Source organism: Myotis davidii, unplaced genomic scaffold (assembly GCF_000327345.1).
Source record: "Myotis davidii unplaced genomic scaffold, ASM32734v1 scaffold726, whole genome shotgun sequence".
Classification (NCBI taxonomy): Eukaryota; Metazoa; Chordata; class Mammalia; order Chiroptera; family Vespertilionidae; genus Myotis; species Myotis davidii.
Window position 1 is genome coordinate 21,478 of NW_006297808.1, and position 23,721 is coordinate 45,198.

General features: G+C 55.8%; 1 protein-coding gene across 1 annotated transcript in view; it reads right to left on the reverse strand.

Moving 5' to 3' along the window:
• GTF2IRD1 (GTF2I repeat domain containing 1) overlaps window positions 1-23,721 on the reverse strand; it is a gene marked incomplete at its 3' end in the record, with an annotated part of 40,018 nt that overhangs the window by 13,607 nt on the left and 2,690 nt on the right. The window contains exons 2-7 of the mRNA XM_006773410.2: window positions 11,406-11,534; window positions 8,755-8,896; window positions 5,253-5,408; window positions 3,307-3,490; window positions 2,326-2,636; window positions 1,058-1,147 (exon numbers count right to left, since the gene is read on the reverse strand). Of these exons, the coding sequence (XP_006773473.1) occupies window positions 1,058-1,147; window positions 2,326-2,636; window positions 3,307-3,490; window positions 5,253-5,408; window positions 8,755-8,896; window positions 11,406-11,528 (1,006 nt within the window). The remainder of the gene's footprint in view (window positions 1-1,057; window positions 1,148-2,325; window positions 2,637-3,306; window positions 3,491-5,252; window positions 5,409-8,754; window positions 8,897-11,405; window positions 11,535-23,721) is intronic.

Here is a 23,721-nt window from a genome sequence, read left to right on the forward strand (position 1 = left end):
TAATCCCTCATGACAACCTTTAAACATAGATATTATTTCTCCTTTTCAGATGGGAAAACAGGCTCAGAGATGCTCAGTATTTTGCCTGAGAGCGCCCAACCAGTACCCAGTGAGATTCTATCCCAGCTTACACCCCTTGCCCACCATGGCTGCTCCAGCTGGATACCCACATCCTCTTCTTGCCAGGGATGAACCTTGTTTGGGGAGTGGGGTTCCCAATCTCATCAAAGGGGGCTAGGCTTTCTAAAAAGGGCCTCTCACTGAAGGTGAGGCGGAGCCTCCACGAGGCAAAACTGCTGGGAAGTCTTCATCCCGCTTTGGTATAAATGAATCCCCAATTCTCCTGCTCTCGGCTCTCTGTGAGCTACTTTCCAATCTGCCCACATTTTTTTCATACTCCTCGTTTTAAGAGGTGGCGCCGAGTTCCTCCCTCTCTCTTTGAGTGAGGATTAGATCAAGCTCTGGCTTCCAATGGGTAGAATGTGGCAGAAGTGACAGTGATTTCTGAGGCCGGGTCATAGAAGACACGTGGCTTCCGCCTCACTGTCTCTGGGGTCACTAACGCTGGGAAACCAGCTACATCCTACAGACACTTTAAGATACAAATGCTTGCGGGTTTAAGCCATATTGTGAGGACGCTCAAGCAGCCCTGCAGAGGCCCAAAGAGTGAGAACAGGCCTCCTGCCAAGAGCCACACCACTGAGCTTGGAAGCGATGACTCCAGCCCCAGTCAAGTTTCAGATGATCATGGCCACAGCCGACATGGCGATGACTCATGAGGGATCCTGAACCAGGACACCCAGATGAGCTGCTCCTACATTCCCATCCTACAGAAACTTTAAGATACAAATGTTTGCGGGTTTAAGCTAACTTTGGGGGCAATTTGTTACGCAGCAACATGTAACGATTACAGTCTGGTTTTACTCACAAGTCCCTTGTGCAGAGCTGTCCTCCTTTCTCTCACAAAGAGACGGCAGATGCATTTCCATTTTATCAAGCACCACCCTTGGCCCCCGCCACCACTCTGGTCAGGGTGCCGCCATGGGCGCTGTCCTACCTGACTTGTCGTGGACAATGGAGAAGAGAATGCGCTTAGAGGCATGGACGTTCTGAATGAGAGGCCCACCAGGCCCGGTGGGCTTCTGTCCTGGACAAGGAAAAGGAAAGGTACAGGTTCGAGCTGGGCCCCAAGAGGGGTCCCCAGATCTGGCTGTGGAGCACAGGCACTGGCTCTGGGGTAACAAGGTCACCCAACACAAACACCCCAGAACTGAGTCCTGTATTCACGAACTCTAGGCAAGTTCTCTAACCAGAGGCCTGAGACATTCTGCTACCCAAATGGCAGATCAGGGAGGGCAGGACGTCTGAGGTCACATTTACAGGTGGGGACAAAACAGGCATGTGAATCCCAGCCCCCTGCTCAGCCAACACATTTGCCTGTGTGTGGGCGTCCTTTTGTTTCCTTATAACTAGAGGCCCGATGCACAACAATTCGTGCAAGAGTAGGCCTTCCTTCCCCCAGCTGCCGGCACCGGCTTCCCTCCCCCGGCCGCCGGCAGGCACCCAGGACCCGGGCTGGCTTCCCTCCAGCCCCGGCTTTGTCAGGAAGGATGTCCAGTCTAATTAGCATATTACCCTTCTATTATTATAGAAGATAGCTAATAAACATAACTTTTAAGCACCTACTATGTGACAGCAGTTCTCAAACTTGAGCTTACATTGGAACCACTTAGTGGATTTGTCAATTTGCAGACAGCTGGGCCTCGCCCCCAAAGCTTCAGACTCAGACAGACTTTGGTGAGGCCTGAGCATGTGCATTTCTAACAAGCTCTGTCATTTAATCATGATCACAACAGCTTGAGGTTGGCACTACTGGCATCTCCATTTTACAGATGAGAAAACTGAGGCTCATAGAGATAAAGATTTGACATTTAGCCACTAAGTAGAGAAGCCAGGATATGAACAAAGTCTTTCTCATATCCAACTGTTGCTTCTCTGATGCTTCCAGTATCCCCAACCCAGTGGGTATATAATAGGTGCTTATTAAATGCATGTGACCAACCATGTTTTCCACAGATTCCTCTGGGAGTCCTCTCGGCTGTCTCTTGGTCCCAGGCCAAGGACACTGTTCACAGAAGGCTGAGTGAAGGCCTGGTGTCTGACTGGGTCTAAGCCAGAATGCCATTTGTCCTGCCCCAGCCCTGTGCCCCGACATTCCTCCTTCAGTTTTGGGAGGGCCTGAACACCCTGACATGCCCTAGAAGGTGCCCTATGTGAGCAATCTCTGTCCCACCCCCAGACATGGGGCCCCCAGCAGAAGCTTACCACAGCAGTCAGAGAAGTCTTGGGCAGTGGGAGTCTTGGACTCAGGCCCAGGCCGGCTGAGGCCCAGGTCACTGGGGGCAAGTGGGTAGGTGGGCACCTCCTGCTTGAGCTCTCTCACAGCGTGGTTGGGGAGTGCAGTGCTGTACAGGAAGCTGGCCATGGAGGAGGAAGTGGCGCTGGGGGGCAGGTCCTGGGGTGGCCCCTTGGGGGCCTGGCCATGCAGGCCACAGTCCCGAGACCCCTTGGTTATCAGGGAGACACCGTTCAGCTCCACCAGGGCCTTTGAATCCCGACCGCCATCCTCAAGTGGCCTGGGTAAAGGAGACAAGGACACACAACAGCTTTGTGCACCTGTCCGCTGGCTACATCTCTTCTGCAGCCCCTCAGCCCTCCTTCCGCAGAACACGACAGCCTGTGAGGTACACAGGACAGGAGTCATCCCCCATTCTACGGGTGGGGGTGCAGGCCTGGGGTGGGGCGTGATGTGCCCAGGGCCACATGGCTGGGCGACCGGAGAAGCCAGGCCCGGCCCTCCGCCCCTGTGTCCCAGTGCACCAACGGTGTCCTTTCAGCTGCACCTCCCATTGCACCCCTCTCTTCCTGGCCCGTGTGCTGACAGTGGGGCTGGAGCACTGATGGCCCTTGGTCTGCCTTGCCACCTCCACTCTGCCCGGCCATCCCTGGAGTCTGCAGTGCTGCCGGTGCTACTTCCCCCAACCAAGTCTCTTCCAGCCTCTTTGCAACTCAGGGGTCCCCTGGGAGGCCTTCCTGGCTCAGGTAACACTCCATGATGGCATTTCTGCCTCACCTCCACCATCAGACTGGCAGCTTTTACAACCAGGGTCCCCTGTGGGGATCTGAAGTGACCACATGGGGCTGAGCCAGCATGGAAGCAGGTCACCCTCCTAGCCTTTCCTGGCCCAGCCCTTATGGCCCAGCCACCAGACCCTGACCCCCTCCCAGGCAGGCGGCCTCACTCACCTCTTGAGCTTGAAGCGGATACGGTGGCTGTGCTCCAGGATGGCCATGAGGGCCTTGGGGTCATACTCAGCCGGCCTCCGGAAGGCCAGGCCCTCGGGCAGCCCCTGCACGGCAAGCAGCCCAGGCTCCCTGAGTAGCCTCTCATAGGGTAGCGGCACCACGCTGGCCCTTCCCAGGGCCTCGCCTGTGGGAGGAGGGATCGAGGAGAGGGTCTAGTGTGAGAGGGCAGCCAGGATGGGTGGGGGCCAGGCGTGCTCCAGAGCTGGGGCCATGCTGAGTGACTTTCCTTGGTGCTGGGTTCCCAGGAAATAAGAACTAAATCAGTTCCTTAAATGCAGATTTCACACAGAATAACCCCAGAGGCTGGTGAGTGGGGGCTGTGGGTCAGGACTCATTGTCTGAGGGCCAGGGCTACCCATTGAGGCATCTGGGTGGAGGGAAAAGCAGGCATGGGGCTGTGGGCACGAGGTGAGGAGGGGTGAGAGAGATGAGAGAGAAAAAAGAGGGCATGAGAGAGATTGCAAGGAAAAAGCCATAGGGAGGAAGGGAGAGGAGAATGAGAGGGAGAGAAAGTAAGGAAGACAGGAAATAGAGAGGAAACAGAAAGAGGGGATTCAGAAAGAGAGGAGAGACAGGCTGAGAAGATGGAAAGGATGAAGGGAGGGGTGAGTAGAGGGGAGCCTGGCAGGGAACCCTTAAACAGCCAGGGCCTAGAGGCCTGGGCTCAGAAACATCTGTTGTTGCCTCTATGCGACAGCCCTCACCTCAGTGCCACCTCTGATTCTGCTCAAGGTGGGGGAGGGGGCCAGGGCAGAGTGGGCAGGGGCAGAGGGGACTCTGGGCACGAACCCTGCAGCTGGCCAAAGTGTCTGCAGTGGCGTAGTCCACCACGAGTGACAAGTCCTCGTGTCCCAGGATGGCCAGTGTGCTTACGTAGGACCTCCGGGCCCCATCTCCCTGCCTGGCCTCCTCCTCCCGACATTTAAACAACAGCAGGCGCTCCCTCACAGACCTTTGCTCCACAGAACCCAAGAGGAATGGGGAAAGGCACAAAGTGAGTCAGAAATAAACGAGGTAGGGCCTGCCCACGGTCACCTGGGGAGTGTGAAGGCTACCCCTGGGCCCTGACTCTGCAGCCTGACCCTTTCCAAGAAAGGCCAGGCCTGTCCCTCCCCAGCCCCGGAGGAAAGACTTGGCTGCCAGGTAGCCTTCCCTCAGTCTTTCCACAAATGCCCCCTGAACCCTGCTGCTGCTGGGCCTGACCTGCAGGCTGGGACCACAGGAACGGCAGGCACATCCCTGGCCCAGCTGAGAGCAGCTGCCTGGTGAGGGGAGCGGGCACAGTGGGTATCCAGAGGGGGCCCCAACCAGTCTGTGGGGGCTTCCTGGAGCTGAGCCTTAGAGTAACACAGTCTCCACCATACAGAGGAGAAGGCAGCCCCCAAGGGCACAGTGGTGCAAAGGCGAGGGGGCGTGAAATGGAGCCAGGGTGTGCTGGAGAACAGGAAGTGGCTCAGGAGGTAGGTCAGCCCGGCCGGCCCAGCTGGAGAAGTGGGCGGGGAGGGGCTGTGGTGGGTACTCCAGCCACACTGAAGGTACAGCCTAACCCTTTCCCCTGACAGGGCACCCCCAAAGGAAGTGCAGGAAAGAGCATGGTCAGACTTGTGCTTTAGAAAGATGCCCTTGGTCACAGGTGAGGAGGCCTGGGGCCATTTCTGGGTGAGAGGTGGCGGTGACCACCAGGGCCTGGGCAGGGGTAGAGGGGATGGTGGGTGAGGACACGGGCTGGGGTGGAAGATCCATGCCTAGAGCTGCGGGAGGAAGGAGAGCTGCACTGCAGTGCTGCCTAGGGTACATAGTGGGGCAGAAGGGAGCCTCCTCATCTGAGTGGGGACCAGGGCTCCCACCCGCCTGGGGCCCCCAAATGGAATGAGGAAGGATCTTACTATAAAGAACATCAAACACCTCCTCTACCATCTTCCGCAGAAGGTACACATCTGAGCCATGCTCCAGGGTGGACCGAGGGATATTCCGGCCGCCAGCCTCACCCCGAGGCACCCTCTTGTGGTGCTCTGCCTCCGGCTCCTTCCACGGGGGTCCTCCTGTGGGACACAGAGCATACGGAGGGGTGGTGAGCACCCATCTCACCACCTGCCCAGGGAGCTGGGCTGTCCCTGCCCTGTGCTGAGCTCCGCAGCGGGGCACCCAACACAAAGTGCAAATGAATGAGTGAATGAGTGAATGAATGAATGAAGAATTAATGAGTGAGCAAACCCTGCGAAGGGCCAGGCTAGTCATGGGGCCTGGGTCTCATCCCTGGCCACCCCTAACCTGCTGTGTGGCCGTATGTAAGTCTCTTTCCTCTCTGGGCCTCAGTTTGTGAGCTCTCCCTGGAGACCAGCTGGCCTGGCTCAGAACTGGGGTCCAACGAATGTCTATTCCATCTGTCTCTGTGCTCTGACACTCACGCTCCATTTTAAACGATCGAGGCCCCGTTTTCTGCTCTGCCAAGTGGGGAGATGATGACCCCACCAGGGGGCTGAGAGGCTTTTAAGAGGCAGGTTCGTGCAAGGCTGGGCTAGGGCGGAGGCTCCGGCGGGTCAGTGGGTCCCTGGGTGGGGAAGCTGCGGGAAACAGTGCAGGAAAGGAGGCGAGAGGAGAGTCCAGAGGCCCCCTCCCAGCTTGCAGCTTGCTCTCCTCCGAGGAGCTGTGACGCTTGAAATAAACCAGCCCGAGTTCCCGGTGCTATAAATAGTGGCTCTGCCTGGCTCGGCGAAGCCAGGTGCACCTTCATCAGGCCCCAGTCTGGCTTCCAGCCTGGCCAACTGGGGACCACAGACCCTGCTACTGCCCACCCGACCCGACCTCGGCCCCCTGTCCTCCCTTGGAGAGGGTGCAGGCACTGAGGGCTGAGTGGGATGGGGAGGCTGGGGAAGCGGCTGGACCCCAGGAATGATATATCCAATGCTAAGGGACGGCTTTCCCTGAAATGGCTGATCCCAGGGTCCAGTCCTGGGGTGTAAGGAAAACGCTATACTGGCCAGACAACTGCTGGCATTCACTGAGTGTAAACTAAGTGCCAGGCATTGCTCTAAGTGCTTGCTATGTATTAATTCATTTAATCCTCAGATCGGCCTGTGAGGAGGGGAGCACTGTTCTCCCCTTTCACAGATGAGGAGGTTGAGGCCCAGGTAGCAGGTGGCAGGGTCAGAATGTGGCCCCAGGTGTCTGACTCCAGGGCCAACCCTTAACTCAAGAGCTCTGAGTCCCAAACTGTGGGCTCGAATGCTCGATTCAGTGCTAGCCTTCAGTGCTGGGGCCAGGCCCTAATCCTGTAGGACCCAAGAATCCACCAGAAAGGTGAAGGTGACCTCCCCCAGCTTACTGCCAAGCTGGGGCACCAGGCGCAGATGGAAATTTAGGGCAGAGGGGGCTGGCGTGGTGTGGGGAGCAACCACAGCAAAGGTTCAAGGGATGGAGGGGCCTAAATGCGGCCTGGGGCAGGAGGCTGGGCAGACACCTGCCAGGGAGAGGAGAGGATGAGGACCTTCCAGGTGGGACAGAGGCAGAGATGGGAAGGGAGACAGGGCTGATGAACTAGCAGGAAGCGCAGCGCAGCCGGGGTAAGTACAAGAAACGCCAGGAGGTGAGATGCAGAGGCAGGGCCTGGGTTAGGAGGGGCCTAAGGTTCAAGTAGCGTTGAAGGGTTGGGGGCCTCAGAACGACTCCTCTGTCTCAGGGGTTTCTGGCTCACAGCCCTGAATGTCGGTCTCTGTTGAGAGCAACGCAAACCCCGTGGCAGGGCTCTTGGGGTGCCCGTGCCACATCTCCCGATTCTGAAGGAGTGTTGTGGGGAGCCGATACAGGGTTAATTTAAGCCTCGGACTGACCTCTTAGCAAAATCACAAACAAGTCTTCTTCCGAGTCTTAAACAGCCCAATCCGAGAGGCAGCCGCTGATTTACACGCACTGTCATTTAAAAAATAAAAATGGGGGAATTTGCCAGAAGCTGGTGCACCCTTGCTGCTTGACACAGTTGCTGCAGGGAAGAAACATCTGCACAGCTTATGTTTCAAGGGATCTGGCGTATATGGCATAGGTTTGCTCCCCCTCTTAGCGCTATGTGTTTTAAACAGGACCACCTCCCCGAGAAAGGTTGTTCCCCCAGTTTAGGGATTAACAGGACTAAGGAAGAGAATAAATCAGTGAAACCCCCTAGTGCTACAGAAATACCATGTACTGCTTATGAAGAACTTGGACTAAGACTGTTGGCAATAAATTTGGGACTTGTTGGGCCCACATCCCCAGGGGTCTGCCCACCAGGGAAAGCACCAAAGCCTATACCCCTGGAGCCCCACTGACACAGGGCAGTCCCAGGGAAGGCAAGCAGCGAGGCTGGGAGGACATAACCTTTCCTGGGTAGGATAATCTCCTTCAGTCACTTCCTTGTAGCTTATCAGTAGAACATCGACCTTGGAATAGCCCTTATAATGGAACACAGAGATTAACCTAGACAGGATTAAACTCAACAGAACTAGATTAACAAACGCCCTAACCTTTGGAATAGAATGGATAGGATTAAAATCAACTGGTATAAATACAGATGTAACAGGACAATAAACGCAGACCCTGGCTAGAGAACCTCGCTATCATGATCAACTGAACGCTGCCTCCATGTCCTTCATTCTTCACTGACTCTGTCCACACCTATGGGAACCCCTGGACCTGCTGGGGCTGGACCCCAACAGAGTGTAGCAGAAAGAGCATGGGTTTCAGGCCTGGCCTCAGATCCTGCCTCACTCACTCGTCGGCTATGGCCCTGGGGAAGTGGCTTATGCTCACGGAGTCTGTTTCTCACTTGTGAACCAGGGGTAACTGTAACTGTGCCCTAAGCCTGCTGGGAAAAGTAAACAGTAGCAGTAGGTGCAGGGCCAGAGCACAATTTGTCAGAGCAGTACTAACTGCTCCCATTTACCGAGCATTTCCTGTGTGCCACTGTACGTGTCCTGTCACTCCATCCCCGAGCCACCAGGAGGTGGCTCAAGATTATGTTACTATGACAATGACAGTGCCTACCTCATAAGGTTGACGTCAAGATAAATGTGTTGGCATTGTGAAGGGTGTCGCATACAGCAGGCGCTCAGCAAGTATTAAACAAGTGTGCTCAGCCTCTGTGTCAGGGACGCACAAGAACTGGACAACACTGGGCCTCAGTGTCCCCTTCTGTCAATAAGCCGATGGGGCTGGCTGGCCCTCGGGTTCAGTCACCCAGGCTCTACCAACCGAGGGGCTGCTGTATGATTCCAACTAAAATGGGGGCTGCCCCTGATAACGCCAAGTCGGGAAGCCTGCACAACCCCCTCCTGTCCAGGGCGTCCCCCCACAGAGTCACCCAGTGTTTTTCTGGGGACCCAATACCCTGGCCCTGCCCAGTCCCGGGGTACTCACGGCAGAACCTGAGGAAGTCTGATTGCAGCTCCTTCCGCGCGGTCAGAAACATTCTCCCCTTCTCGGTGCCCACCACGAAGGCGCTCTCATCATGCACAGCGACACAGGCCACCTCTGCGTTCAGCTTGGAGAGCGCCGAGCACTACAGGGGGAGCAGGGTACGTGAGCCGGGGGAAGGCCCCCCAGCCCCGCACACCTTCATGCAGCTTTGGGGTGGGATGTGAGTTCCCACCAGCAGCTCCAGGGAGCAGTGGCTCCTCCAACATTCTCAGTCTTAGAATCTGCAGGGGAATCAATGAATGACCTGGCCGCTCCGCCCCCATCCCTAACCCTAACCCTAACCCACCCCCTTCCGAACTTGGCCACAGTCAGGGGGAGAAGATAAGTTTACGGAGGCTGGAGGAAGACCAAAGGCACAAGGCCTTTGCCCTTCCTTCTTCCCAGGTCCTCCTTGCTCTGGGGTGGGCTTCCTCTGTTAGGCCCGGACCCAGCCCCAGGGACAATCCTGTCCTGGACTCTCCACGCCCTGGATGAGGAAAAGGTAGGATGGGCCCCAGGAGAACCAAGGCTCAGACAGATCTAGGCTTCAATCCCACTTCAGCCACTTCCTGTTGTGGGACTGGGGCAGTCACACCCCTCACAGGGCCCGTTTCCAAATCTGTAGAATGGAGACAAGCAGCCCAGCTCGAAGGGTTTCAATGGGTTTGGTTGTGGGGATTCAAGGAGGCCTTGTTGGCGGGAAAGAATTTCTAAACTGGGCATCCACGTGGACATCCGGGCAAAGAGGTATTCTGCAGCCCTAGAGTTGAGGTTGGCGGGCTCACTGCAAGGGGAGCCCTAACACAGGGGACCCTCAACCAAGACCACTAACGTCTCAGGCCTCTGACCTATCTCACCAGGAAAACGCTGCCTGTAACTTTCAGCATGCAGTTGGTGCCTGATAAAGGCTGGTTTTTCTGAGTTAGGTAGTGCTTTGCTGACAGTCAGGAAATCTGGCTTCTCATCTCAGTTCTGCTGCTGTGTGACCTAGACATGTTCCTCACCCTCTCTGGGCCATAACCATGCCTCTTGTCCAGCTCCATCCTGGAGTTGCTCTGGTGAGAAGCTGGGACATTGCAGGGCCAGCAGGCCTGTCCCCACTGATGCCCTATTGAAGGGGGTGGGGGGGTTGTTTTCTGCTAAGATTAAAACAAAACCTGCCACTCCCTTTCCCCACAGCAACACTGCAGGATATTAACAAACAAGACAAACAGATCTGGTTGTCTCTAACAAAGGAGTGGCTGCCAGAGTTGGAGGAGATCCCTGTGGTGTGGTCACTTCTTAGCTGAAGGAGCTGAGGCCCCGGCAGGGAATCGACTCACCCAAAGGCACCAAGAATGGGGGCCGTGAGGAAATGCCTGGGGGAGGGGCTGAAGAGGGGTGGGGCGGGTGGTGGTGATGGACAGCACTTGCCCACACCCCTGCGGACCCTGAGGAGCCTGGCTCCAAGCCCTGAAGGATCAGAGTTCAGTCACTTCCAAGCAGGTGCCTTGTCACCCAAGAAGGTCCCTCAGAAAACCCGGTAAGGGCCCAAGGGCTGGGGGAGCTTGTCTTCGACATGTCACCAGGCTAGCTAGAGCCATCAGCTCCTCCAAGCCCCACGGAGCCTCGGAAAACCCTCTGGACCAGCGCTGTCCAATAGCATTTTCTGCCGTGATAGAGATATTCTGTTTCTGCCCTGTCCAATGCCATGGCCACTCGCCTCATGTGGCCACTGAGCACTTGAAATGAGGCTAGTGCGCCTGAGCAACTGAAGTGTTTACTGTATTTAATTTTACCTAGTTACAATTTAAATGGCAATGGCCTCTTGTGGCAAGTGGCTGTGGTGATGGCCATCAGTGCCTGTGTCAGCTGCGCTTCCACCACCACCAGGCTAATACTGCTGCAGGGCACGGGCGGCTCCCTCCTCATGAAGGCGGCTCTGCACAGGGCAGGGGTTGCACCCAGCCGCCTTACCCGGGGTGCTGCTGCCTCTGGCCCAACACCACCTACGCGGCTCTAGAACCGCCTATAGCAGAACAGCCTGGAAGGAGGCCCTTTGTCGTAGGGAACTGAAGACTTTGCACCCGAATCCACTTCAAAAACTGGTCATACTGTGTGGCTTCAGGTAAGGGGGTGCTCTCTCTGAATTTCAACTTCACCATCCTAAAATGCAGATTAAAAAAAACACCTGCCTACCCTCCATCATAGAACTTTCCCCGGAAAAGATAGAGGAAAATTATATTATTATTTTCTCATTTGAGGTAAACTGCTATAGGCTTACATATGTAGGCAACGGTGCCAGCAGAGTAGTAATTTATGAAGTCCTGTTTCTCTCTTCCAGCCCCAAGATGCAGCGACAGCTCTCTAACGAATCACTGCCCACACATTATCTTCCAGGTGCTGGGAGGGAGGCTTGTGACCATGCCAGGGAGGAGGCCTTGAAAAAGACTTAATGAAACGAGGAGCAGGGGATGAGGACTGGGGCCAGCCTTTATTTCCAGGACTGGATGTTTATGTACTTAATCTCACTTGAGCTTCTCGTCCCCTGACGTAGGCAGAGGAGAACTTGAGCTCCAACGTCTGGTTGTAAAGCTGTGTGTCCCACTCCCGGGGGTGGGCTGGGTACTCACCATGGAATCTAAGGCAGACACAAGGCTGGTGATGATCTCGTCTTTGCGGGCGAAGGCGGAGTTCCAGCGGTCAGGCCCACAGCCATTGGTGGGGACGTCACAGCGCTTCCCCAGCAAGGCCATGGTCACCTGGATAGAGAGAGGGAGCAGACAGAGGTGGGTGTGCGCCACGGCGAGTGGAACACGTGGTAGGGACCTATCCCAACTGGCTTGGCCCCAGACCTCAGGGCTGTTTCTACTTCCCACGTGGGACAAGTCAAGAGCTGGCCTTCTCTTCTCCTAAGGGTCTTATATGAAGATGGAATCAGAGCCTTGACAGACCTGGACACGCAGCGGCTCGCATGTGGCCTGTACAGGCGTGGCACAGGTGGCAAGATAATGGAGACATGTGCCCCAGATACATCCCCAAGTCTGCAGCCTCAGAGCTGAGTCCAGAACTATGACCAGTCTGTCCAGCAACCCAACCATCAACTCTCCCCATACACACTGCTCTGGCTATAGTTCTCTCTTGCTCACACACCCTATGTGGCTCCCTACTGCCCACAGTTCTGGACTCAGCTTGGTATTCAAGGTTCCTGGTCCAGACACCCATGTTCCAGGTATTCTAGGTGTCATCATCCCCCAAATATACCCACATTCTTTAAAAAAAATTTTTTTTTATTGATTTCAGAGAGGAAGGGAAAGGGAGAGAGATAAGAACATCAATGATGAGAGAGAATCATTGACTGGCTGCCTTCCTGCATGCCCCACACTGGGGATCGAGCCCACAACCGGGCATGTGCCCTGACTGGGAATCGAACCGTGACCTCCTGGTTCATAGGCCAACGCTCAACCATCGCACCTTGCTGGCTGGGCAACGTGCCCACATTCTTGTGGCTCCCCAGCTGTCACAGGTCCCACTCTCCCTGCCCCGAGTGCCTTTCCTGGCCCCTTCGTCATCTATTGACTGCCTGCTCAGCTTTTAATTGTTGCCTCTGCTGTGAAGGTACCCCCTCTCACCCCACTTCCTGCCCTCTCCTGCCCCAGCTACCCTTGCTGTCCTCCCACACATCCCCGAGCTCCTCCATCACAGCTCTGCATCAAGCCACCAGCTCCGAGGGGAAGGCCACTGCTCCGAGGCCTCTGATCCACAGTCTGCTTCCTGGCGGTCAGGACTCAGTCTCAGAGATACAGAGGTTGCTTCATCTCAGACCTGGGTTTCTCACACACAGGACTTTGTCCCCTCGTCAAAAGGCTCCTGGAGAACAGAGCTGCATTCTCCCCGTCTCTGGGGCACCCTCAGACCAGGGCTCCCCCATCAGAAATTCCCTAGGCAGGAAACTGGCCTGCCGCCCCTGTACCACCCAGCCTGGTCCGGGCACCCACTAGATGCAAAGGTCAGCCTCCCTCAGTCCCTGTCCCACCTGCCCTTCCCCTTCCAGACCCCAGGAAACACATCCGGGGGCCCACCCACAGGCTGCGGGCCTTGGGGGGCGTTTGTAGATCCGGCCTCCTTATGTCCAGCAGTTCGGGGTGAAGGAGTCTGTGTACATGACTAGGGATGGGGCGGGGGCGGGAACCAGCACTGGGCGGGTGAAAGCTGGGTCTGGCACCTTAAAGGGTGCCAAGCCTGGAGTACCTTCTATCAGTGCAGCTACTCCTGGACCTTAAGCTCTGTGAGGACAGGGACCAGTCTGCCTGTCACCGCTGCACTCCCAGGGCACAGTTCAGAGCTGGACATACACGATGGACCAAGGACTGTGGCCTTTAAGTGGCTCATAACGTCGATGACATAGAAGAGCAAATGTCCGAGTGTGTCACATACAACAAGGTGAGAGGTGTCGGACTTCAGTTACGGAAACATTCAAAGGAATTAGGGCTGCATCAGAGCTTGGCTCTGGCCTCAGTCTTGGCCTGAGTCTGCTGTTGGCTGTGGATAAATATTGATTTTAACAACTGGCCAGTCAGCAGTTGGCCAAAATGTATATTGGGTTCACTTCTAAATGTTTATTAAATGTATTTCTTCCCCTAGGTTGCAATCTGATAGACGTTCAAAATCCACAGTGTTAAGGATGCCGAGCGTAGAACAGGCCATGAATAAGGCGTGCTAATGGACCAAGAGGCAGCAAGCACCAGGGCCAGGGGCCTTCTGGGGCACGACCCGCTGAGAGGTTCGCCTGTCTGGGCTGCTTGTCCCCTCCCTCAGCCACCCCCGCTTGCCAGTCCCTTGGGCCATTCCCAGAAAGGCCTCTGGCTGCCAGCCTCCCAGCTGCTGAGTCCAAATCAAATCAGGGCAAAGGAGGAGGCACCAGACAGCGCTCCAGCCCTGGCCTCCAGGTCGCCCCAGCCGGCTGCGGCTCCTAATCCATTTAGGAAGGATCCAGGGAGTCAGAGAGGGAGGGGTGATGGAGGGAGTGAAGGGAGGCTGGGCTGGGGGCCAGCCCCTGACTCCTTGTCTTGGCTATTTGGGCTCCTAGGAGCCTCTGTCCTAAGCCGAGGAGGCCCAGCCTTGTGTTCGGGCACGAAGGAGAGAGAAGATCCTCCTGCAAACTCCTGGGCCTCTGAGAAGGGCGGGTCCATGGGGCTGGAGCTGCTGCGGCTGGGCTGGGAGCCATGAGCCATGACTCCTGCACACAGGAGACCCAGACTCAGGTCTGCTGGGACCACATCAGATCAACCACGTAAACGGGGGGTAGTTCTAAACTGAAAATGAGAGAAGGGAGAAAATCACCCAATAAAACCAAAAAACTATACAGAACAGAACACAAAGTATGACAGGCAGTTCACAGGAGGCACGTGCCCAAGCCTAAACAGGAGCAACGTCCCCGGAGGAGGGGACAGTGAGAACTGAGGCGGCGGCCTGAGCCATCACACACCGGTAAACAGAGGACGGGGCCAGGTGAGGAGCGAGGCTGGAGACGCCCGAGTGCCACTCTGTGGTACCTGGAGAGGACACCAGAAGTGACACCAGAGCAATGGGCAGCTGGCCCTGACCTGGGCACAAGTGGCCAGGAAGCCCTCAGTGACAAGGGACTCCCAGCCCCGCTGGGTTCCTGGGTGGGCAAGGACCGTAAGGGTCTAGAGGCAGGCAGGGAGACCGTGAGCACCCGCTCCATCCTCAAACACCTCCCGCAGCTGCCAGGGCGCCACACACCTGGTTTTCCTCCCACCTCCTGGGCATTCCCCTCCTGGCACTGACTGCCAAGCGCTAGTGGGTCCGGGGGCCCTCTCCCCTTCCCTGTCCAACACCCTCCCTCACTGCTGGGCAATCTCTTGGCTTTAAATGTCACATATGTGCTGGTGACTCTCGATTTCTCTCTCACGTCTCCTGAGATGCCGCCTCCAGCCTGCCTCCTCCACTACTCTTCACTCTTCACCATCCAACGAGGAACTCACAGGGAGCACAGTGCGTGTTTCTCGCTCAGATCTGCTTCCCTCTGGTCATCCACCCAGGCTGGAACCGAGGCCTCATCCCAGAGTCCCCTCTCTGTCACTTCTAAAACAGCCAGGGGCAAGTCTCGCTGCTCGGCTCCAGAAACCACCCACGTCTGTCCACCCCTCACCTGCCACCCAGGCCACCATCCTCGCTTACCCACACCCGGCAATGGCCTTCTCACTGGCCCCTGCCCTTCTGTGCTCCCCCCTGCCCCAGTCCCTCCTGTAAACAGCAGCCACCTCGATCCCATGCCGCTCTCCTGCTTAGAAGCTTGTTTCCCCCCCACCCCCCGCCCACTGTCCACAGCAGGGGTCCTCAAACTTTTTAAACAGGGGGCAGTTGGAGGGCCAGGCTATAGTTTAAAAAAACACTATGAACAAATTCCTATGCACACAGCGGCAGCAAAAACACCCGGCCGGCCGGATAAATGTTTCTGGCGGGCCGCATGTGGCCCGCGGGCCGTAGGTTGAGGACCCCTGCTCCACAGAATGGAAAGCAACCTCCTTTCACTGCAGGTCCCGCATGTCCTGGGCCCACCTAGGGCCTCCGATGCACGTTCCTCCCGGCGGAAGGCCGTTCCAGGTCTCCATCTCCTCCCACTGCCTCCTTTGCCCACCACGCCTCTGCCCCATCACCAGCTCCTGGGAACCTCCCTTGACCATGAAGCCACAGCGGCAGTCCCCACCCCGTACACTCATTCATGTCTTCCCTTATTGTCTTCAAGGATCTGAATGACTTGTTTGGGAGCTTCTCGCCCGATTTCCCCAACTAGAATGTGAGCTCTGCGTGGCCAGAGCTCTCGAATTTACCGTATCCCCACTGTCTTGAACGCTGCTTGGGGTTTCATGGGCACTCAACAAGTACTCAAGAACTAACAAGTATGACAGTCGGCCGGCCACTTCAGGTGGGAGCCAGGACATCTGCAAGCTATGAGCAGAGTGTCTGACAACTTTGGCTTGTCTGGCTCTCAAAAAACGAAAGGTGCCTGGCCGCTGTGGCTCAGTGGTTGAGGGTTGACCTATGAACCAGGAGGTCAAGGGTTTGATTCCTAGTCAGGGCACATGCCTGGGCTGCAGGCTTGATCCCTAGTAGGGGGTGTGCAGGAGGCAGCTGATCAATGTTTCTCTCTCGCTCTCTCTCTCTTTCTCCCCTCCTCTCTCTGAAATCAATAAAAAACATTTAAACTCTCCCCACCCCCGGCCCCGCCCCCACCAAAAAAAATACCAAGAGGCAGTCTGAGAGATTGCAACTCTGGCCACAGTTAGCTCATGGAGGAGCAGTCCTGGGATGGAAAGGGAGGGAGGCTTCCGGGTCAGACACGTGTCCTGGACAGGTGCTCTTCCAAGATGGTCCCAGGCCTGCAGGCCTGCAGCACTGGCAACACCCAGACAGCCATCAGAATGTCTGGGGTGAAGCATCACTGTGTGTGAGTATGAAAGGACTTGCCTAAGACCCCCAGCCACTGGGTAGTGGGGATGAGGTCTGTCCTTGTCTGTCTGTCCCTAAGCTTGGTCTTTCCTATTGGGAGGACTCCTCCTGCCACTCGCCAGAACATGGGGAACAGGAAGACCAGGTGATCAAATCCACAGCTGTCCCTCAACCAGGTTGACCAACTCGCCCCGATTCACCTGGGACTTCCCTGGGTTTAGCCCAGAAACCTGTTAGTCCCGGGCAAAGCAGGTGGTTGGTCACTCTACCACACAGACAGGGACCAGCAGGACCAGGGGCCCAACGCCCCTCTCGGCCTCTAAGAACAAGGACAGACACCAACAAGGAAGACAAAGTCATGGACATCTCACTTAGGATGGTGATAGGCAGGCTGGGACAGAGAAGGAGCCTCCCAAAGAGGGGCAACACTTTATCCAGGGAGCTTACAGGGGGCAGCGACTCTCCTGATGTGCCTGCGGGCCTGGCAGGAGTGGGGGTGGGGGCAGAGCTGGAGCTGTGGAGAGTAGACCTGGGATCCGGGGCTGTGGAAGCACTGCCCTATCACTCAGCTTTCCGGCCTCACCTGCCCATCTGTGAGGGAGGCAGGCAGGTAACACAGCTGCTGCCAACATCTGCCAGCACAACCCCGAGATGCCCGGGCCCCAGAAGCTCTCAGGTGACGGGTCCCCAGCAGGGCCCAGGACAACGTATTTTGAAGTTCCCAGGGGATCCCGACAGGCAGCCAGGTACAGGTTGATCTCTGGGGACGTTTCCAACTCCAACATCCCGACTCCAGTTTCCTTGGCTTTTCCTGCTGCCGCCTCCCTCCCTCGCCGGGATTCCTTGCCTAGACAGTGGCAGCTTCCTGGCCGCTGAGAGCTGGAGGCCAGCCCGGTCCCTGAGCCAAGAGTTAGCCAAGCGCTAGTGTCCATGTCTGAGTCACTGCTGCTATGACCCAAGGCAGGCCTGCCTCCGGGTGGGAGGCATCCACAGAGGTCAGGCCCACCAAGCCCACTGCAGCCGGCCCTGGGGCCAGGGGGGGTGGACATCCAATCCCAAACACCCTGTCACTCAGCCTGCACTCCAGGCCAGCGGGGAGGTGACCCTGAGCCTGCCCTTTCTGCTGCCCATGGCCTAGACGCCTATGGGAAAGGCGCTTGGGGCAGGTTTAACACAGCAGTGTTCCTGCAGACCAGACCCCAGGTCTGCTCTCCACACGCTCCAGCTCTGCCTTATGGGGCTTCTGCCCGCCCCGCTCACTCCTACACACACCCCTGCCAGACCCTCCGGCACATCAAGAGAGTGGCTGCCTCCTGGTGAGTACCTGAGCTGCCCCAGGGGCCCAGCAGAAGTGAATGGGGCTGATGGGGTCAGAGGTCAGAAGGGGTGCAAGAGGTTGCAGATGAACCTCTCAGCTGTGCCCATTTACAAACTCCCTTTCCCCACCCACCATCCTGGATGCTCCCTTCATCCAGGGATTCGACAGCCCCCACCTTCCCCTCCTTGCCCTGCTTCCACTGCCAGCTCCTTCCTCCTCTCCCAGGCTGGAGAGCCACCCTCACACCAGCCGACCAACCACGGCTGCCCACCAGGGGCCCCTGGAGTGGGGCCTCGCCCTCCCGCTTGGAGGCTGCCATCCTGTTTATGAGCATCCCTGCACTCCCAGGGAGCGCGGCTGGTGAGGAGGAATGAAGAAACTGAGGGCACAGAAACCAAGTTCCAGAGGCAGGACATTCTTGCTCAAAGTGAGTGACAAAGTCAGGACGGACTTGGGACGTAGGACCCACTCCTAATTCAGAGGAGTGCGGCTGATGGTGGGACCCCAGGTGCAGTGACAGGCCAGCTCAGACGGGACCTGAGGCAGGGTTTGCACATTTGATGGCCCATGGCCCGGGTGCCGGATCCTCACACCATGAGCCCAGGGACTCAGAGATGCACACAGGAACACTCAAAGGGCCGGAGAGCCAAAAAGCAAGTGCCATGGAAGTGGGCACAGCTACCACCCTCTCTGAGTGGGGCTCTGCAGAGGGGAGGCAGGGAAGGAGCAGCAGGGCTGTTTCCTAAGCTCCCAGGACTGGGGTACAGTTAACTCTCAAACCACTCTCATGTTACAGAGAAGATCTGGAGGCTCAGGCACCCCGACCAAAGGCCTCAGAGCCAGGATGTGGCAAAGCTGAGACCTGAACCCAGATCTTGCCGACTAAACCTGGACTCCTTTCACCCTACGACAAAGCCTTCAGCCCACTTTCCTCTGAAACACCCCAGATCAGTGGGCGTGGCCAGCTGGAGTGAGAGGGGACCCCAGGGCAGGTGAAGGCAAGGAGACGCCCAGAAGGGGCTTTCTCCTCCCTGGGCCTGGAGGAAGAGGGCTTGTCCCCGGAGCCCAGGGATGCCTTGGGCAGATGCCTTCCCTAGCCAGTGGTCCAATTGGGAACCCAGACCCTACCCTCACGACTCTAGGCCCCTGGACACTCCTGTCCTCTGGCTGCTGGGCCCTGGCACCTCTGGGACCTTTGTGAGAGACACGCCTCCCCTTTGCCTGGCTCACTCTTAGCTACTGTCAGGCATGGAGGTACCTCCTATCCTGACTCTCCAGGCTGGCCTGCTGCCCCTTGGCTGGGAACCCACAGCTCCTTCTTCCCTCCTCCCCTGCATCTCTTCCTCTTCCAGGAGGCCACCTGCTCCTCTGGGCCCCCCGGGTCTGCCCAGGACCAGCCCGGAACACAGAACTAGGCGTGGAAGAGTGTCTCAGGGAGGGGCAGGTTTGGAAGAATCAGGAGACACAAAGAAGGTGGGTGGGGAGGAGGGGGGCACCCTGGACAGAGTGGGTAACACAGGCCGAGGCATGAGCTAGCACATGGTGTGGGGTCCTCACTGAGGCTGGAGGGGAGCTGGTGCAGACCCCTGAAGCGCTTTAGACATAGACCACGGTCCAATTCCAGGACTGTCCAGTAGGAAACACCTGCACTGTCCCACCTGTGGCCCCAGAGTTTGGGCCTGCACTTCAGAAGGTCCTGCCCAGCCTTCCTCTGCAGGGCAGGCAGCCTGTAAGCCTGGGAGGACAGGCCCGTGGGAGCCCACATCTCTCCAGGCCATCTTCTGGGAACTCAGGCCCCCAGAATCATCTGGGCAAGCACCCCCCCGTTTCGGGCCCCCGAGGCCTGTTCGCTGGTGTGTCCTCCCATAGTGGCTTTAAATATGACGGCACATTCTTTGACTCTTCTCCCATCAATTCCCTGAAGGAAGGTGACGCACAATTCCCTCCCCTTGAACATGGGCCTTAAATAACTCACTTCTAACCAACAGAGCGCTCCGAAGTGCCGCCACGTGACCTCCAAGGCCAGGTCCTGAAAGGCACTAGGCTCCTACCTCTGTCTGAGACACACCCCACTGGAACTCTGAGCCAACACGGCTTCAGCATGACAGCACTATGCTGAAGAGGCCGAGGGGATCTGGACATGCCTGAGCAGACCCAGCTCTTCCCCAGACCGGGCAGCAGACCAGTCAGGAAGTCTCTGAGATGACCCTAGCCCCAGCCATCTTTTGACTACAACTGTAGGAGAAACCTTGAAAAAGAACCACCAAGCTGAGTCCAGTCAAACCCCAACTGTGGGAGATTAAATGGGAAATGACCTTGCTAAGTTTGGAGCTACTTGTTAGACAGTGATAGTTAACTGATATACCCCGAGGATAGGCCAGGCAGATGCAGGTACACCCCCAAGGGGCAGCTGCTTAGGAGCGCGGATAGACCTTGGGTACATTTGAGGTATCCACAGGCATATGCACAGTGTGGGGAAGAGCTGAGATGGGAAGGGAAGGGGTGAGTCAGCTGGGAATCTCCACTTGCCCTCCTCTTCCTAGTTGGCATATTCTACGGGAGAGCCCGCCTATGAGAATGGCCACTCAAGTTTGCCCTTATGGACTCATGACAGGCTCAGAAATGGTCCCCAAAAGAAATGCATGCCCTAATCCCTGGAGCCTGAAATTTCACCTTGTAGGAAAAAAATCACTTCTGCAGATGTGATTACCGTATTTGCCGGCGTATAAGACGATTTTTTGGCCCTGAAAAATATGCCTCCAAGTGGGGGGTCGTCTTATACGCCAGGTACACTTCAGATAGACTGCCCATAGTGCTTGCCCCGTGCCATAGTGGCCTCCCGATGCCCGCCCACTTCATTCCACATACCGTTCAGGCATCAGCAGCGCTGCTGGGTGTATGCTCGGCTGTTATGCGATTTTGCGAGTGTGGTAAATTCGGGTTACCGTATATTTCTTTACATATGCAGTGAAGATTCGCGATTTTGCGCTATCATGGTGCCTGTTAGAATGTTGAAGAGCTCGCACTTGCGCACTAGTGAGGTCCCAGGGAGATGCTGATGCAAGGGTGGACCAGACTGCTATAGTGACAGGGCGGGCAAACAGGGAGCAGGGACCAATCAAATCAGGCTTTGTATACAGCCAACAGCCAACCACAATACTGCCCCATTGTACAGTACAGCATAGAAAATGTCGACCAGTCAAACCCCTATCATCCCTATCATGGCACCAAGATGTCGTTGATGAACTTTTAATATCAGATGATGAAGAGGAGTTTGAAGGCTTTTAAGGTGAAACTGTCACGCCAGCAAACTTGCTAGGGACTTGCCCGGCACTTGCTCTCTCCCTCTATTTGTTATCTTACTTCTATCATTGACAGTCTCTCTAGGTTGTGGGCTGCTTGCCTGTGTTCCTGAGAAGCATCTACAGTACCAGTCTATAGAGTGTGTTTTCTTTAGTGAATTACCGGTATGTTTACCGGTAATAAACTTGCACTGTTTTATGTATATGTTTGATTACATACAGCCTTGTGACAGTTTTCCTGCATGTCATAAGCATTTGAATATAAATTAAAATGTTAAAATTAAATCTGATATTGTTTTACCTTTTATTTGGCGTGTGGAAGGTGTGCGGAAGAGGGGGTAGTCTTATACGGCGAGTACATAACAAACTCTGTATTTTGAGTGGAAATGTTAGGGGGTCGTCTTATACGCCGGCAAATACGGTACATAATGGCCTTGCGACTGGAAGATTACCTATTATCCAGGGGGGCCCTAAGCGCCACCACATACATCCTTACAGGAGGCATACAAAAGAGGAGGCCACATGAAGACGGAGCAGAGAGAGATCTGAAGATGCCGACCTGGAAAACTGGGGTAATGCAGCCACCAGCCAAAGAACGCTGGCAGGCACCAGACACTGGAAGAGGCAAGGGACTGATTCTCCCGGAGCCTCTCATGGGAGCACGGCCCTGCCGACACCGTGATTTTGACTGAGCGGTACCGACTTTGTTCTGGTCTCCAGAACCGCGAGAGAATAAGTTTTGGGTGCTTTAAGGCAATCTGCACAGCAGCCCCAGGAAATGAGTCCAGGACCACTTCACTCCCCACTCACAAAGCTGGGTCCACACCCTCCACTCCTGGGCACATAGTCCTCAGCTCAGACCTCTGCAAAGCCCAGGCCTGGGTTTGTCAGAAAGTTCTCCAATCCCTTTCTCATTGGGAACCCCAGACCACTGGAAAGAGCTGGAATTTTCCGGATGCCAGGGGAACACCTCTGACTCAAGTCTCACTGCCCTGTGTACCAGCTGGGTGCTGGAGCTGGTGAAAAAATACACTCAACCATGCAAAAGGCAAGCGTACACACCACCCAAACACAGCCCCCGCACCATCCGCTGCCATATGCTTGTGTTTCTTGAAAAAGAAGCTTGAGAGAACAAACAAAAAGAAATCTCTCCTCTTGGGGGCATGGCAGGGGCATCCCTCCTCCCCAGGAGCCCCACCCCCACCGGACACCCCATCTCTGTCCTAAGGCCCCTCAGTGGGGATGGAATTGCCTGGGCCCTTAATCCTTGCCCTCTCCTCACTGTCCACCCATCGTTGCAGCTGGCAGATAACGAAGCAGACCACAGCCCTGACTTGCTCTCCTGTCTGCTCAGGCAGGCTCTGCAGGGCAGTTTGAGGGGGTCTTACCTGAGCCACATGCAATGGATGGCGATCTAGACTTGTGGTCAAGACAGGTGAGTCCCAATCCCCATTCTGACCCCAAGTCCTTCCCCCCCTCCCTGCTCACAGAGCCCCCTGTGGCCTCATTTAAATCCAGGTGCATGGGGCAGCTTGACTCTCTAAGGCAGTGGTTCTCAACCTTCCTAATGCCGCGACCCTTTAATACAGTTCCTCATGTTGTGGTGACCCCCAACCATAAAATTATTTTCGTTGCTACTTCATCACTGTAATTTTGCTACTGTTATGAATCGTAATGTAAATATCTGATATGCAGGATGTATTTTCATTGTTACAAATTGAACATAATTAAAGCATTGTGATTCATCACAAAAACAATATGTAATTATATATGTGTTTTCCAATGGTCTTAGGTGACCCCTGTGAAAGGGTCGTTTGACCCCCAAAGGGTTCGCGACCCACAGGTTGAGAACCGCTGGATTAAGGAGAAGGAGGTAACCCTGTTCTGGCCACTGGGACACAAGGGGCTTCTAGGAAAGGTGTCTACACCCCATTTCACCCCATTTGATGATCTACCCACAGCAAGAACCTAGGAGTTGGTAGCAGATGCCGTCACTGGTTCACTCAACCCCCATTCAACCCTCTCCTCCCCTACCCACTGAGCAAGTGCTGGCTGCTCAATCCCTCCCACCCCTTTAGGTCGGGATGACCAAAGCCACTGCCAAGGAGGGAAGAGCCAGGGAACAGAGATGCCAGCCCCTGTGATGTCCCTGAGCAGCTGCCCCAGGGCTGGACTGCCCGCCTCCAGGCTTCTCTTGACAGAAAACAAACGCCTCACTTTTTCCGTTTCTGCTTAACAGGTTACTTACAATCAAACACTTTCCTAATAGCAACAGATTCCACAGGAGGCATGTTCCATTCAGGTTCACTTTACTACAGTTTATGTCTTTCAAATCCCTTCTGAAATAAGGTGGGGCATAAATAAACTGAAAACAAATCAATCCAACCTTTTAAAAGGCCTGGTGCTGGGCACCATTCAAGGAGAGAAAAGCCCGCCTCCCCAGGAACCAGTTTGATGAGTAGGTTACTTAATCTCCCCGAACACTGCTTTCTTCATCTGTAAAATGGGGCAAGTCAGACCCACCTCACTGCACTGCTGGGGGGATTAAATGTTAGCTGAAGTGGAATCTATACTTAAAGACCTCAGTCTCCAAGACTCTCCTGATGAATATCACTGTCCCTCAATTCTCACCACTGAGGAAAGTTTGTCCAAGCCCCACCTGCTTCCTCCTGGCGGTGTATCTGGAGGTACAGAGGACGCCCGATTGAAATTCCCTCTGCCATGCTCCCACTCACCAGGCCTCTTTCCTCCACCCTTGGCCCCCCAGTTCCTGGCCCGCAGACAATCAGAGGCATTAGAAGGCAGTGGACTCCCATCCTGCCCCTGGCACAAATCCCAGGTCAGAAATCTCAG